The following is a 15,389-nucleotide window of genomic DNA, read 5'->3' on the forward strand; positions in this document are numbered from 1 at the left end:
CTACTCACATAGTGATAGAATAAAATATAATGGAATTTTATTTTGCCTTTAAAAGCCTAATCATTATTTATTAAATGCAATAAATGGTACAAAATACACATGAACATATAACACTAAGTAACAGTAATTTTAAAACTTGTTTTACATAAGTACAAGGAAATTAATGCACAATGATGAGATTTAATAAGCGCAGAGTATTTCAAAGAAGAAAATAACTTAAATTCTTGAAAAGTGAACAGACAAAGAGGTGAAAATGGCAATTCAGTTGATTGCAAGTGCAATGAGGTACAACACTGCAATAATAAAACAAAAAAATATAAATTTCTTGTAATTCTAACACCCTGTAAGTCGAGAACGAACCTGTATTTATTGTAACTCATAACTCTATTTCAACTTATAATAGCACCAATTTCGAAAATGTAAAAAATAGCAGATTACCAAGTTATTTTTAAACTCCTGTTCGCACAATGTTTATGTTACTGAGGAAAAAATCATGACTCAAGTGAATCTGAGTGTTTTACATTTAATATAGAAATTCAATGAATTCAAACCAAAACTTTCACAAATTTTAAAATTCTTCTTTGGATCAATAATGGCTTTTAACCTTTAATTTTTTTTAATCCTCTTTATTGCTTTTATACTTTCTCCTAAATAAAAACGAGTATTATATTAACCGTGTGCGTATAATTCACAGTAATGCATTGTGCATATTGGAAATTTTCCAGACAAAATATCCAAACAATAGCACATGAAAAGTTAAAGCCAATGTACTACATATCATGCGCTAAATAAAACAATTCAAAATCCCAACACGTTAATCGCATGCATTTTGAAGTCAAACCCAATAATATGATATTCCAACCGCAATCGAGCATATTAGGTCGATTACAAATTGAATAAAAGTCTTGGAATTATAGAAACATTACGCCTACAATAACAAACAAAACTGTAAAATTTAAAATCACTGAAAGCTATATTGCATGGCCTGGCAATGTCGTAACCGCCACACAATATCGACTTAATACCCGACTGTAGGGTTGGAAATGGAGAAAAAGTTTTCAACTGAGCATCCCATTTGATTGAGTTCGAGCTTGATATTGTGGTTGGATTTATTTCGATCGAATAAATCCATCTAAACTTGGCCAGGAAAACCAGCAAAAATAAATAATACCGCATTGATATCTAAAGAAAGCTTAAGGAAATATACATGCGTTTCCCGATTAAATCACTGTTAAATTTATACAATTGCTGGTATCTTTCGTTATTATCTTTTTTTTTTCGTTCGTATCTTCGGAATTTTTTTAAGYCAAAACATTCATGAACATGAATGAATTTAACAGTATCAACTATTGTTTGAAATGATGTTGAGACCACAATTTTATATAAAAGTGTAATTTCTTCGCTAGTCAGCTTCAGAAAAGCCAAATCAAATAAGGATTCTTTTGAAATTTGGTCAGTCGAAGTGACATGTAAGAAGCTAGTCTACCATTTAAATAACCATTAAACTTTTTTTATTAAATTTTATAATTGAATAAAACCAAAACTTTTACAATTGTAGGTAGGTAACATCCACATTCTAATTTCCCCGGGGATCATTTTATTGATTATTTGAATGTTGTCAGGACAATACTAAATTTTGTTTGTTCCAATACAAAAACTAGAAAAACAAGTTAATTTGAGCAAGGCAAGCAAAGAAACCTAAATAGTTGAAAGCCAAATTAAATTAAACGTCTGATGTCTGATTTTCATTTTTTTTCATTGATAAGAACGTTGTGAATCGAATAACGATATATAAAATATACAAAATTTGCTTAATGGCAAAACTTTTATATTTTAAAAAAAGGTGATTGAAACTAACATTGAAGAAGCTGAAACTTGTGAGTTTGTGGGGTATTTAATCCGTAGAATTAAGTTTTTTCCTGCATAGCAATAGTCGCAAAAGTTCATGTTTTTCTGATACTGAAGAAGCTGTAAAAATTATCGCAAAAGAACCATTAGAGGATTTTTTAAATAAAATTTAATAAGCCTGATTAAAAATGCATTACAGTTGCTTCTACTCTCTAATTATCTTGGTATTAATGTTATTAATTTTTCTAATAGTTTAGGAAAATTTTGTCTGTTTTGCAGTTTTCGTAACTTTCGTGATTAGAGTCTCCTGAAATCGTCTGTTAATGTTTTAATTTTATGTCTTGTTATAAGAAGTTGTACATTTTCTAAGCAAAAACCAGAAAGAAACGTTAATTTGAGAAAGCAAGTACATTTTCGAGTAATTTTGTGGTTGCAATGTGTGAAATAAGATAATAAAATAAATACGTGAAAGTGAAAATAATAGGAAATGTTACTTTAAAATTGTAAACTACAACATTTTGCTTCAGAATTACGGATAAAATGTATTTTAAAGTTTTTGTTTAATATTTGATAAAATGCCCACTTTGTCCAAAAACTATCCCCACAATTTGGACCGAAGTTTCGTTTCTTCTGTAAAAAGATAAATTGCGGTATAACAATTATAACACGCAATATATTTGTAGATATATGTATTTGTATAATATTGTATCAATGGCACGTTTTCCAAAACTCATACAAAACGTTTTCCAAAAACTCATACAAAACGGAACAAAATTTCTTTTGGTTGAAACATATTATCAAAGTGATAACAACAACAGCAAACTGAATACAAAATCGAGCCAGAAATCAATCGTTAAATATACAATACATTAGGAAATTAAAGGCATTTACGTTGTTTTCGGATGTACTGTATAATGTGGTTACAAATTGAATTTAAATGTTGCCTGTAAAATTAGTTATTAAGTACAAGATAGCATTAAATGAATTTATTGCATAGAATCGGTGTAGGAATCGGACACAACAAGAAAGCGTCGAAATTATTATAAAAATTACACGAATAATATAAGCAGTAAAGATATCTGCGTATCGCAATATTAAACAATCAATAAGTTATCGCATTTTCATCCGCTAAATAAGACCCGAGCAATGTCCTGCGTGGAAAAAATCTGTTTAATTTTGATATTACGCTGCTATATTTAGAAAGAGTTTAAAATAGACCCGTTTTAGGAGTATTACAATATCTTACACCATTACTCAAACCGAGATAAAACTGCTTGGAATAGACACCCGTATTTTACACGTATTTTTAAATTTATTCTTATTTTATTTGGTAAAACTGTATATCCAACTGTTGAAAGCTCGAGGAGTTTAATTTAGTTTTCCAAAATGCAAAATTCACGTTTTTATTTGCTTTTTACTGTTACTTTATGTACTTTAACAAATCAGTTTTCATAAATATCTAAAAAAAAAATCTAAAATTATAACATAAGACAAACTATCTATTATCCATTGAAAACTATGAGAACAGAACCTTTAAACATTAGATTCACTTACTAAAACGAAAGCTAAAAGCGGAAAAAAATTATGATCGGAGTGTTGCCTAAGATTAAATTAAGCCAAAAGAAAAATTATCAAAGCAAATAAATCTGGTATGCATACATTAGACAAACAACTCAAAGCTTTTCGTTTTAGTTATGTGTTTTTTTGAATATTTAATCGGCCATAATTGGTTGTTGTAATTATGTGAATTTTAAAGACTTTGTAATTATTAGGAGTTTACCTTTCCAACAGTCAAGTGGGAAATTAAATGAATGTATATTAGCGTCAGTTCAGTTCAGAGTACATATGACAACTTTAAAATGTTATCAAAGAAATTTATGTATTTTTTTATTATTATTTAGTATTTAGTTATTTAGATTAAATTTAAATTACCTCAGATTCTACTTCACTAACCCGGCCAGGATTAACAGAAAATTCGTATTTTAAAGACCAACCACTTTATAAAAACTCGTGTTATACGACAACTGAAATAGTGGACTTAATTGCAAAATATATGTGGGCATGTAGAAAGTGGATTGGATAAGTTCCATTAAAATGTGGCAAACTATGGCAAAATTAAATAATTATAGGCGCCAACTAACTAAGAAGTATCATGCAAACTATTCAATTAATTTAAACCTACCTTATAACAATAAAATGGTCATCTTCAACACAGTCGCACGATTCATCAGAGGAGCTGTCTTCAAGAAATTCATCGTAGATTCCTAACGACTCATTAGTATCAAATGCAGAGAGACCTGTTAAGTCGTTCACATCAAATTGGCAAAAATCCTGGAAACCGTCCGGAATAAAATCTTCACTTTCGCTATTAATTCCTTTGTCTTCGATGCCTCTGCTTACAATTTCCTTTTCAGAAAAACCAGAAGAATCTTTCTGAAAGTCACTGTAATTTATTACTTTTAGGTCCCCGTTTTCTTCTTGCAGATTCCCATTAAATGCCACGTATTGATGAGTTTTGGAAATGTCTTTATTATGGCCGCAATCGCAACTGGATTGAGCCTCAACTGAACATCCCAGGTTGTTTCTGTTGTTGTTTTTATCTGGCTCAGTGTTATCTTTATTGGCACAATTCAAGTTAGGTACAATCAAAGTGCCTTCCTCACTATGCTTTGAGCTTTTGGTATCAGTTATTCCAGCTTTTTTCAACTTATCCTCCAAATACTTCAGCCTCGAATTGATATCTCCTGCACGTTTATTAATATCCCTGCTCGATAAAATGTGGTTTGAACTTAGAATTGAGCCATCTGTTGAGCAGTTGTTAATCTGAGGAACAGGTGGTTCGACTTCAATTTTTGCACTGGAAGTTAATGGAAATCGTTCACTGATAGCCTGTTGATCTGTTGCATCTACAGCATCACCATCCGCAGATCCATGAAGATTTTCGGTCAAATTTTCCCGCAACTGATGCCCTCCTTCGTCAACTTTCAAAGTAGGAGAAGATTCTGAACAAACCACTTGTTCTGCACCTGGCCGTAAACTAGCTGAATTTGTTCTGTTCTCTGCAAACACAAGCCGTCCGTTTCGAAATTCCCACGTAAGTTCCTGCTGTTTTGCAGCTGCAATGCGAGGCCCGATTAGATTCACTTGCTCAGAACGGGCGCCTTCTGAGCTTGTGCAAGTTTGGCAGAAATCAGACGGGGGTTCTGTCAACAAAAGGTTGACAGCAGCAGGATTAGAGGCCTGCGAAACACGGATCCCGGCAGCGTCGTTGGGAACGACGTTGACGGCAAATTCGCGACTGGAAATCGGCGCTTGCTCCTGCGAGCGTCCATCGCTACCGATCGATCCAAGAGAAGCGCACGATTCTCCGTAGGCTGACTGCTGACGATGGTCGCTCCTGCTGGGGAGCCTTTCCGAAGAGTTTGGCAAAGAACTCGCAGGATTAACGACGTGTTCCAGCATGCTTTTAGGGTCAAGGTCAATTCCCTTGTTTTTTTCTTTCTTTATGATATTTTCACGATTTACACCGACAAGATCTGCTAATGCTGCTGAAGTTGGGGAGCTTGCAAATGCAGCATCTTTACCAGCCTTGTCGCGTAAAGGCTCGTTACCGGTAGCAGCGAAAGTAGGATTATTAGCGCACTTAACTGAATCTGCAGCTTCCCGAGTGCCTTCTTCATTCACTTTTGCACCATTTGCTCCAGTAAAGTTTGCTTCAAATCCATCAGAATTGGGTAAATCTCCGTTTACTATATCTTTCCTTCTATGCCTAGCTAAACCTGTGTTTTCACAACTGAATGAACTTGAAAAATCAACTGCACTTTTTGAGCAGCAGTTGATTCCCTCCGTGCAACTTGAAATCAACGAACTACTTGCAGCTGAAGGAACTACATTTTCACTTTTTTGCGACATTTTACTATCGAGAACTGCATAAGAACTTGATGGCTGACAATGTCTGCGAGAAGCCGGACTAGAACTGTTAGCTATCGTGCCTCCTTGATCGTACCCAACATTTCCTGTTTCATCAAGGATTCTTGAATTGCTTCCATTTAGGTTTTCCATTGCCGCATGTTCAACGGATACTTGGCTTTCAGAAACAGTCGCCAAAGATGCTTGAATGCACTTGCAAGACTCTACACACGTTTGTTTTGGCTTTACTGCTTCCAAATTAATCAGTTTATTTTGAGGATCAGTTATAATTGGCTGTATCGCATTAGTCCCACGACCTTTGCAAGAAGTGACTCCTGGATCTCCGAGTGTCTGCTTCACGCCGTTTGTAAATTTCAATTTTTTACTCTCACAACTTACTGAACTTGTGCTAGAAGATCCACTTTCAGTTTCATCAGGACTTTCTGGACCTGGTTCGGTTCGTCTTAAGAAAACGTTCTCATTACAATATCCTCTACCATTTTTGTTTGTGTCCGGAAAATCGATATAGTTACTGCAATTTTCATTTTCTGTCCTTTCTGTGGCGTTTATTTGTGTGCTTCTACATCTTTCTTCATAGCTTTCTTTTCCTGCATTGAATTTGTGCGACTGACTTTGCTCGAGCTCCGCTCTTTGATAGTTGCTTTGAATGGCTTTCAGGATGTTGGAAAGCAGGTTGTGGTTCGAATCAGCCATCGAATGACAAGCACATTTTTGAAGCTCTTTGCCCAAAGCACAAGGGTTTGGAGGTTTGGAGCCCACTTGCAAAAATTTCCGGACAGCTCGTTCTAAATCCAACTCTATGGCATTCGTCAATAAACCTTCAGGCTCCTCAGCTTCATCCCCAGCAGAATTGTTTCCATTTTTCACTCGTTTTATTTCATCACATGTTCTAGATTCTTTATCATTTTGGTCGTCATATGCTTTATTGTTTATTTCGGTGCTCTGCTTCATTGAACAAACGCAAGACTGACTCAAATCGATTGGTTCCGGTTGAGTCGTACATTTTGCGTAGCTTAAGCGATCATTCGTTTTGTAATCAGGCTTTTGTTCTCCGTTATTGTGTGTCTCAACGACAATTTCTCTAGCATTTGGCAATCTATTGTTTAAAAATTTTGCTTCACATGAGCCATTTGCTTCGGTTATTAAAACGCTGTCATCGTTAAATAAGCCACCGCATTCATCTGCATCCATGCTTTTATTTTCGGATGTTTCCCCGTTAATATTATCTAACGATCCTTTGTAATTGCGGAAACACTCTTTACAAAACGCCTGCCGTGCGTCGGATTTCACTGCACAAACGCACTTAATAGTCAGAAACTCTTTGGCGTCCAATGTTAACATTTCGATGAAATCAACTGAGTTATTGTGAAGGTTGTTGCAATGGCTTTTTGCAACCGAATTCGACGAATTGGAATCGCTTATAGGTATTTCCCGAGGCGGAGATTCGTTTAGATTCATCATGGAGTTGGGCTCAAGAGGATCGATGATTTTTGCGGCAACAGCATGAATTTGAGGTGGTGTTGCTCTGCCTAGACCTGCAACAGACAAGTCTATTAAAAGATCCACAAGGTGAAAGATTGAATTTCCTGCAAACATATGCACAGAAATATGTTTAAGCTCGAATGAAACCTCTTTCTATATGTTTGCTTCAAGTGCTCAACATGGTCAAAGAATAAAATGTAACAATTAACTTATATTAATATTTCTGTTCATAGACAAATTTAATTATCCGTTACAATTTTTTCCAGGTATTTTTGAAGTGTTATTTTACTTATAACCAATCGTGCTCTCCTTTCTATGAAAAGATTTTACTAATAAGGCCTAGAAGTACAGTGTCATTTTATGTGCTTCCTCTTAGCTGCTTAAATGAAGGTTCAAGGTATTTTGTACTTATTAGATTTTTTCTGTAATTATAAGAGCGTACTATTTTTCTTCTATTTGATCAAGTATTAATCATTATATTATCAAGTATATTTGATCAAGTATTAAATTGTGAGACTGACGGCTTCATATGCTAACTTAAGCAGTTAAACTGGTTAAAATTAAAACAATTAAGTAAACTCCTCACATTTCATCAGTTTAGGGTATTTGGCTTGTGGCCAATAACGTTAATTGTTCTTGACTATCAAGAATTCTAGAATATATCAAATTTCACATCTAAGTACTTGCACTGCACCGCAAATTTAACGCGAAGCTTATATATTCTCTAACTTTTGGCTGTGAATATTTTCCGAGCGGGTTGAACGATGTGAAAAGTTTTTCTATCGAATCAATCATCTATTCTTGAACCAAATTTAAATTAAAAAATAAGCCAAAAAATTAAATATGCATATTTTGCAGGCTTTAAATACTGTCAGGTTTTATTGGTCAAAATTAAAATCTTTCTGCGGGCAATCTCAGATTAGATAGATACCCTAATTTCTTCTGAATAATGTGAACCTTTAATTGGCTGTTTATCCTGAGGCCCTGAGCCAGTCGAGATGTTTTATAGCCAGGCACATTTTTCGCGCGAAATTTATTTAAACTATTTTTATTTCCGAAAAAATATTTGTCAGAAAGATCAAACGAACAACATTAAATTTCTAGTTGATAACTCTGTTTATTTTGTTATTTTGTCACTCTCTGTGCTCTTTCCATTAGGTTGTTAAAGTTTTTGTTTTCTTAAGAAGAAGATAGTTTTGTTTTCACGCATAAGCATGTTTTTCTTGTCCTGTTTCTTTATGGAGTTACATACGTAAGAAAATAAACAAAGGTTGGTAGCTGTATGCTTGCAAAAAAACTGTTTGTACAGCCTTTCTCGAAATTAAAAACAGAAAGGACAGATTAAATACATTTCGTTACGATCGCTCTCATCTCTCAGAAATATTGACCTAGAAGCGAAGGAATCCCAGTTTCCAAGAGTTTAACTAATAAATGATTCTAAAGTTTTGCTTTTTCAGTTCGGGAAATATTTTTGGAAAACGACCCAGAAATAATTATTAGGGTTTTGTCCATAATTCAAAGCTGCAAAAAGATTTCCAAAAATATCTGTAAAGCGGTTAAGGAGGCGAGATTTCCAATAAAATTTATCATATAATTTTTCACGGAAAATACCTGAAGATTGTCAGTATTTTAAGTAAAACTAAAAAATAATGCGATTTTTGCGTCGAAAGAATTGCCTAATAGAAACTTTATTTATTCCAAATATTTCTTTGTAAAATTTTGCTTTTTGGTGGTTTTTTTTTTAAGTTAATCCTAATTACTTTCGGTAAAAATAAATAAAATTATTTGATTTTTGTGCCAAATTCGAAGCTGAAATGGGTTTTCTAAAGTTCCCTGCAAACCGATGAATGAGGAGAATTTTCTAGCAAAATTAATTCAGTCATGAATTGGCTAAAAAGATACCATTATTATCACAAAAGAAGAAAATCATGTGAAAATAATGGTTTTTTGCGTTTTCGATTAAAAACTTTTAGTTTTGTGATCGGTTTTGGAAAAAACCTCAACGGTTTTCGGGAAAAAACGAGAGGAATTTATTTTCGTTTTTGTCCCGAACTCGACGCTGGAAAACTTTTGTAAAATTTTTTCAAAGCTATAAATTTATCTTGTAAATTTTCTCGTAAAAGACCTTCAGATCGGCAGTATTATTAAGTGAAACTCTACAAAATAGCGCGTTTTCGAGTAAAAAGTAAAGCAAAGCAAATTCTGTCAAAACTAAAAAACTAAATTTTTTTAACGAACTCTTACAGTCTTCAGAGGTATTGAGATGATGAGATTTCCAAATAACCTGTTATAAACTTTCGCTTATTCTGCTCGATTTTTGATAGAAAATTTTTTGTTTTTTGTTTCAAATTCGAACGAAAATGTCTAAACTTTTTATACAGTTACGAAGGATTCGAAATTTATTTCATAATTTTTCGCGGAAAATAACTTAAGACTGTCAGCATTTTCCAAATTATTCAAATCATATTCAATATCAATTAAAAGAAAATATTCATCCTCAAAAGCTACGCGTTAAATTTGCGGTCCATCAATAACGGTTTTGCATTAATTCTTGAACTAATGTTAAAAGAACTCATATTGTGGTTAACAAAATCGTATCTTGAACAGTAGACTTTCTAATTGGGTTAATGAGGCTTGATAAATTAGTTTAAAGTGTTTTTATCTGCAATATTGGACAAGCCTTTAACAGCAGCAGAATATTTGCTTATTAATTTTTATGCTTATTAGGAAATCACTATATGCAACAAATTAAGTATTGACTATAAATGTGCTGGTATGCACTCAATCTCACAAATTCAACGGATCATAACCGACATCTCGGAATAACGGTTTCTTCAAAAAATTAAATTTTTTTCGCTTCCCAGCCGCAATTTTCAAAAGCGTGTCTATTTAACAATGCAAATATATTGCTAGTTTTATTGAGCAAAAACTTTGCAGTTGGTTTTTTCTGTATGCCTGTTCTCTATAATGTTTGTTCATAGCTATATGAATAATAATTGAGTTTTAAAAAGAATTTTGTCCCTTTAACCAGAAGAAGAAGAGAATTTTTCCCAGTTCACGAGTGAAAGTAACTAAAACGCCCAAACATATAAATTCCGAACCTTTACCATTACTTTCAATTTCTCCACAATAATCCTGAGGATGGTCAATGGTTTTTCGCACAGGTTGATTGATTCCACTATCATCCGATCGGCGAAAATCTTCACAATCTTTCACTTTCACCAATTTATCTGTCGCACCGATCACATCACACACTTCATCTAAATGTCCAAGACTTTCTTCTGAATTGGAAAACAAGCTTTTATCACTAATTGGCTTATGTGCGTTTCGCTTTTTGGCCGTTTTTACCACCGTCGACTTTACAATCTTCGGTTTCTTCAGTTTTGGGTCCGCTAAGATGAGTCGTTGCTTCTTGCTCAAATCATCTGTGGACTTTGTGAGCCCAGAAACCTGAAAAAACGCAAAAATAAATCAGTTTTGTTCAATGAAATTGTAAAGACGTTGACCCGAATTCATGCAATTTAAGTTCATATTGGAATGCTTTTAAAAGTAAACAAAATTTTCTAAATTCTTGGTTTGTTTAAGCGACATAAACATATTTTAAATATAAACTTCAACTTTTATCCACTTTCAATTTCAAAATTGCTTGCATTTTACTGAATTTACCATTATAAAATTCTACTAAAAAAACTTGCGTCTTTCTAGCTAATCGCTATGCCCAGGTAAATACCAAATACATTTTTCAGTTTTGAACCATTTAAGTATAAAATATGTAGCGTTTTATTCAATTTCTTCAGGAAAGTTGAGCCGCATAAATGCTCCCTAGAACGCGCTGACCTTAAAGAAGAATAATCTTATGAATATTCAGTACGAAAGTTTGAAATTTGTAACAATCGCAATACTAAGCAGGAAAAGAGCTTGCGAGTAGTGCCAGCAGGAGCGACAAATTACTTTGCCAAACTTATGATAAGGGCACGTGTTTGAAATAGAGTATGTACATACATACACATGTACCAAAAAGCTACACGATAAAGACACGCAAATGCTGAGTTTTTCTCAATATTATTTGAATCAAATTTCATAAAAGTTCACTTAACAGAAATCGCTCTAAACAGGTTTGTTTTTCACTTGAAAACAAATTGTTTATGGTACAATTTCCTTGGATCATTATCCTAACCTTCTAAGTAAATATATTATAATAACATGAAAATTTGAACATTTCAGTCAAAAACAGTCCTGAGTGAGTTCGCCTGACATCGAAATGCGTAGGTACTTGAAAACTTTTAATACAATCTAAAAATATCCGGTTAATATAGCGCAAAGCTGCTGAAAATCCCATTAAAAACTTTATTAAATTTTTCAGCCAAAACATAAAAGCACAATTAGGTATTTTTGCGTCAGTTGAACTGTGTAAAAGTATTTTTAAATTATTCGAGCCAGATGATGTTACATGAAATGACTAAAACAAACAGCTTAGCTTTAATGCATTTTTATTTTTTGAGTGAACAATATTTTCCGTTTCCAAACTTTATTTTGTCTGATTTTCCTACTTCAACGTTTTTACTCTAGCTGATTGTTGTCATTGTTAATTAAATTATTCTAGAAAAATGAACTAGAGTTGGACAGTGATGAGAGTGGTTGGGCGCATAAAAATGCGGAACGGTTTTCAGCTTTATGAAATTGAAAGTAACGCTGCGAGCATTGAACTGAACTAAAGGATACGACGTATAATTTGAAAAATTACCTACTCTTTAATATGCAGATGTAATTAATGCAATGCAATTTTTAAATGCATTTACTTTTAAAAAATATTTTGTTGAAAAGTGTTGGAAGAATGAAAGTACTTAGGTAATTAAAATAAACTCGTAAAACCGAATGAGTGGCGGCTGCAAAGCTCCCAGAAAAAAAATGTTTTCAAGAAACAAATATAATGCTAAATATGTACTTGGTAATAAATTTATTCATGGTATTATAAGATAATTATTAATAATAAAAAAATTTGGTGCGACCGCGTCACCTCCTTCCCGCTTTTAGCGATAAAGCGAAACCTTGATGTGAGTGAGATTTCGCTGCACTTAGCGCAGCGCTGACCGCGCTATTGAGTAAACGAGTAATATCGGTTATTTATCGGTATCCAAATTTTATCCGGTTTTCTGTGTTTTCATCTATAGTGCAGCCGTAATCGCCGTAAATTAAATGTTATGATAATCAATTTTTGACTGACTACTTTCTACTATATTGTGATTTTCAACCTAGACATTTAACCAACTTGATCATTTTTAAATTAATATAATTCAAGTTCGAAACCGTTCGATTATTTCATTTTTATTTATTCACTCAAAAGTTCAAAAGAAATAATCTTCGCATCTTGAGTATAATAAATTTCCTATTTTTCAGAATATTTTCCAGTAGTTAATTTCAATTCATAATATGTAGTTTATTTTCCATTTATTGTTCCGATAGCGAAAGATTGATATCTACCGTCTTATTTCTGCCATCCTATTAAGATTATTTTTTCATTTTAGGTATTCTTATATATTTTATATCTAACCAGAGGCACGTAAACGACTACTCGTTGCATTTTATTCCATTTCATTTTCAATCAGCCAGTTTAGTGATAGACTTAATCATAAGCACTGAACTATTTTTGTTCTGTTGAATGAAAAAATAAAACAGTAAATAAATCTTATAAGGGTCGCAAGGATAACTAATGTATCTAAATCAATCTACCAGTTACATACAATAAATCCAAATTTTGTTTCCAAATTAATGTCAGATAGTACTTGACTCCTCAACTGGTTTATCGCAACCCAATTTCATTTTAATTAGGCAATTAACTGGACAACAAATTTGGTTACAAGATCTGAACTGGTTTACGATTGAAAACATTCAACAATTTGTTAACTCCATGTTTCTTGATAATGAAAGTCGTCACACTCAAGGTTTACAAAACGAAGTAACCAAAGACAATTTTCTGCTCAGTACTATTGGCAAGTTTGGTCAATTCTTGATGGATTTCTTACAAAAAGTTGCAATATTTCATATACACACCTTAGTTGAAAGCAAAATAGTAATCCAAAGTTAACATACGTTAAACTGAAGGGCTCCTAGATATGCCAATTAATAATCAAGCAACAGTTATAACTAATAACTGTTCCATATAGCAAGGACATAAACTACACTACTTTCGCATGGGCAAGTCTGATAGATTTGCCCAACCAAGACCGACAAAGTAAAAACTGAATCACCCACGTGTCCGAATTAAAAAATACATCGCAAAGAGTTTGTTTTGGTCCGAAAGCCGGTCCACTTCGACTAAAAGAACCGTGGTACCCGCAATAGTACCCAACGTTTACTGAGTAGCCAGAGTAGCGAAAGATTGGTTCGCGTGACGTTCAGTTCTTTTGTTTTTGTGAGCGGTAGCGAAACGCGGAGGTAGGTAATAGAAGGCTGATCTGCAAAAAACAGTAACGGATTCTGTTATGTATGATGTATGAAGAAATTGCATTGATAGTCATTTGGAATAAACACATCGAAAGCAGTTATTAAAGAGATACAATCGCCTATTCTTGCACTAAAAACAATCATTTTACCACCCTAGTTCCGTTTGCTTTTTTTATTCCTCTAGGTGAAGTGTCTGAAAATTAAATTATCTTTTCTCATACTTGCCGGATGTAAAAAAGCTGTTTTTGCCAAAGATGGAGTGGTCAGGAGACTCATAACAGCACCCCCACGAAACTCTTTGTTTTTACATTAAAATGATTTGCATATCTGCGATATTATAATTTTTAGCGTATTATTGGAAAATTATGGTAATCAATAGAACATTGATTACGCCCTGTTACAACCCTGTTTTCTAATGATTCTGGGATTAATGGAACCGAAGAAGTTACACTGCTGGCAGCTTCCGAATTAGTTCTTGTTGTTGATGGTGATAAATGGTACCTGACCAAAAGTGAAATTTGGTTCATATTTGAATTTGGTGAAACCGAACAATTAATTCACATTAATATTCGAACACAACAATGATCAGCTGCTGTGTTTGTTCCTATATTGCATGGAGGAGAAACTTGGTGCTGTGGTTTGCCATCAATCGATAGACGCATGCTGAACTTTTCTGCATCTTGCATAAATCGGCATGATTTGAACAGAATAAACATTTGGCGCACATCAAGACAAAAATGCTACTGTATTTGGACTTAATTACTGACATCGCGAAATATGAGGAGCAAAAGAGTTGGAAGTGAAAAATAAACCAAATTTTTTATCGTCACGAACAAGACGTTTGATATTATTTTGGGGATCTAGATGTTCAACTTTACGGTACTGCGATCTTAAAAGTAGAAGGAAGGAGGTAAAAGAGGAGACAAAAATTGAGTATGGTTAAAACCTAAAACAATATGAGTACGAAATAGTTCTTGAAATATTATTTGGTAGTAGTACGAAAAATGAAGGAAACATTTCATTGAAATGAAGTATTCAATTGGTTTTTGTAGATGGAAACGTCCATAAATAATGAACGAATTTTTAGTATCAAAGTTCTCGAAATGTTATAGTCAACCTGAATTCTTAAATTGGAGAATTTTTCCTTGAAGTGAAGAATTAATTCACTTAAATTCATTTTGTGGCAAAAAGTATATTGAACGAAACTTAGAAACGAAGAGAACGAAGAAAGCTCCGCAATGAGTGGTTGCATCTTCATTAGAAAACGGGTGTTTTTTTAGTGCTATTTTTCCGAATAAAAATTGTCAATGTTCGTTAGCTTTTACTAATATTGTATATTCTAACTTGTGTTCTCATACGTTTTCAAATAATTGTTTTTGATACTTAATGAGAATTCATATATTTCCATAGAATGCATTTATTTGTTTTTTGGAATATACAGGGTGTCGCAATTAGGATGGTAAGCGGCGGTATCTTGGAAAGTATGTGTTGTAGAGTGATCGGGAAAAAAATTTGATAACAAACTTGAAGAAAAGAATTTGCTGCAAATTATTTTGAAATTTCTCAGATGACCACTAGATGGCGTAATTACAAACGGTATTTTAAAAAGTCGATTTTATACAGAAATTGTCCCTATAAGTGAAACATCTAGTAAGTTTAGTCAAAAGATCATAAAAAACCGTACT

At 33.3% G+C, this 15,389-nt stretch overlaps 1 protein-coding gene across 1 annotated transcript in view; it reads right to left on the reverse strand.

The window, feature by feature from the left end:
- Positions 1-13,625, reverse strand: part of LOC109543645 — a gene marked incomplete in the record, with an annotated part of 106,667 nt that extends 93,042 nt beyond the window's left edge. Inside the window, 3 exon segments of the mRNA XM_048664930.1 lie at positions 4,031-7,313; positions 10,362-10,710; positions 13,312-13,625. Coding sequence (XP_048520887.1) covers positions 4,031-7,239 — 3,209 coding nt within the window.
- Positions 13,626-15,389: the final 1,764 nt, after the last annotated feature.

Source organism: Dendroctonus ponderosae, unplaced genomic scaffold, assembly GCF_020466585.1.
Source record: "Dendroctonus ponderosae isolate FM_Combo_2020 unplaced genomic scaffold, Dpon_F_20191213v2 Dpon_F_20191213_3, whole genome shotgun sequence".
NCBI classification, from domain to species: domain Eukaryota; kingdom Metazoa; phylum Arthropoda; class Insecta; order Coleoptera; family Curculionidae; genus Dendroctonus; species Dendroctonus ponderosae.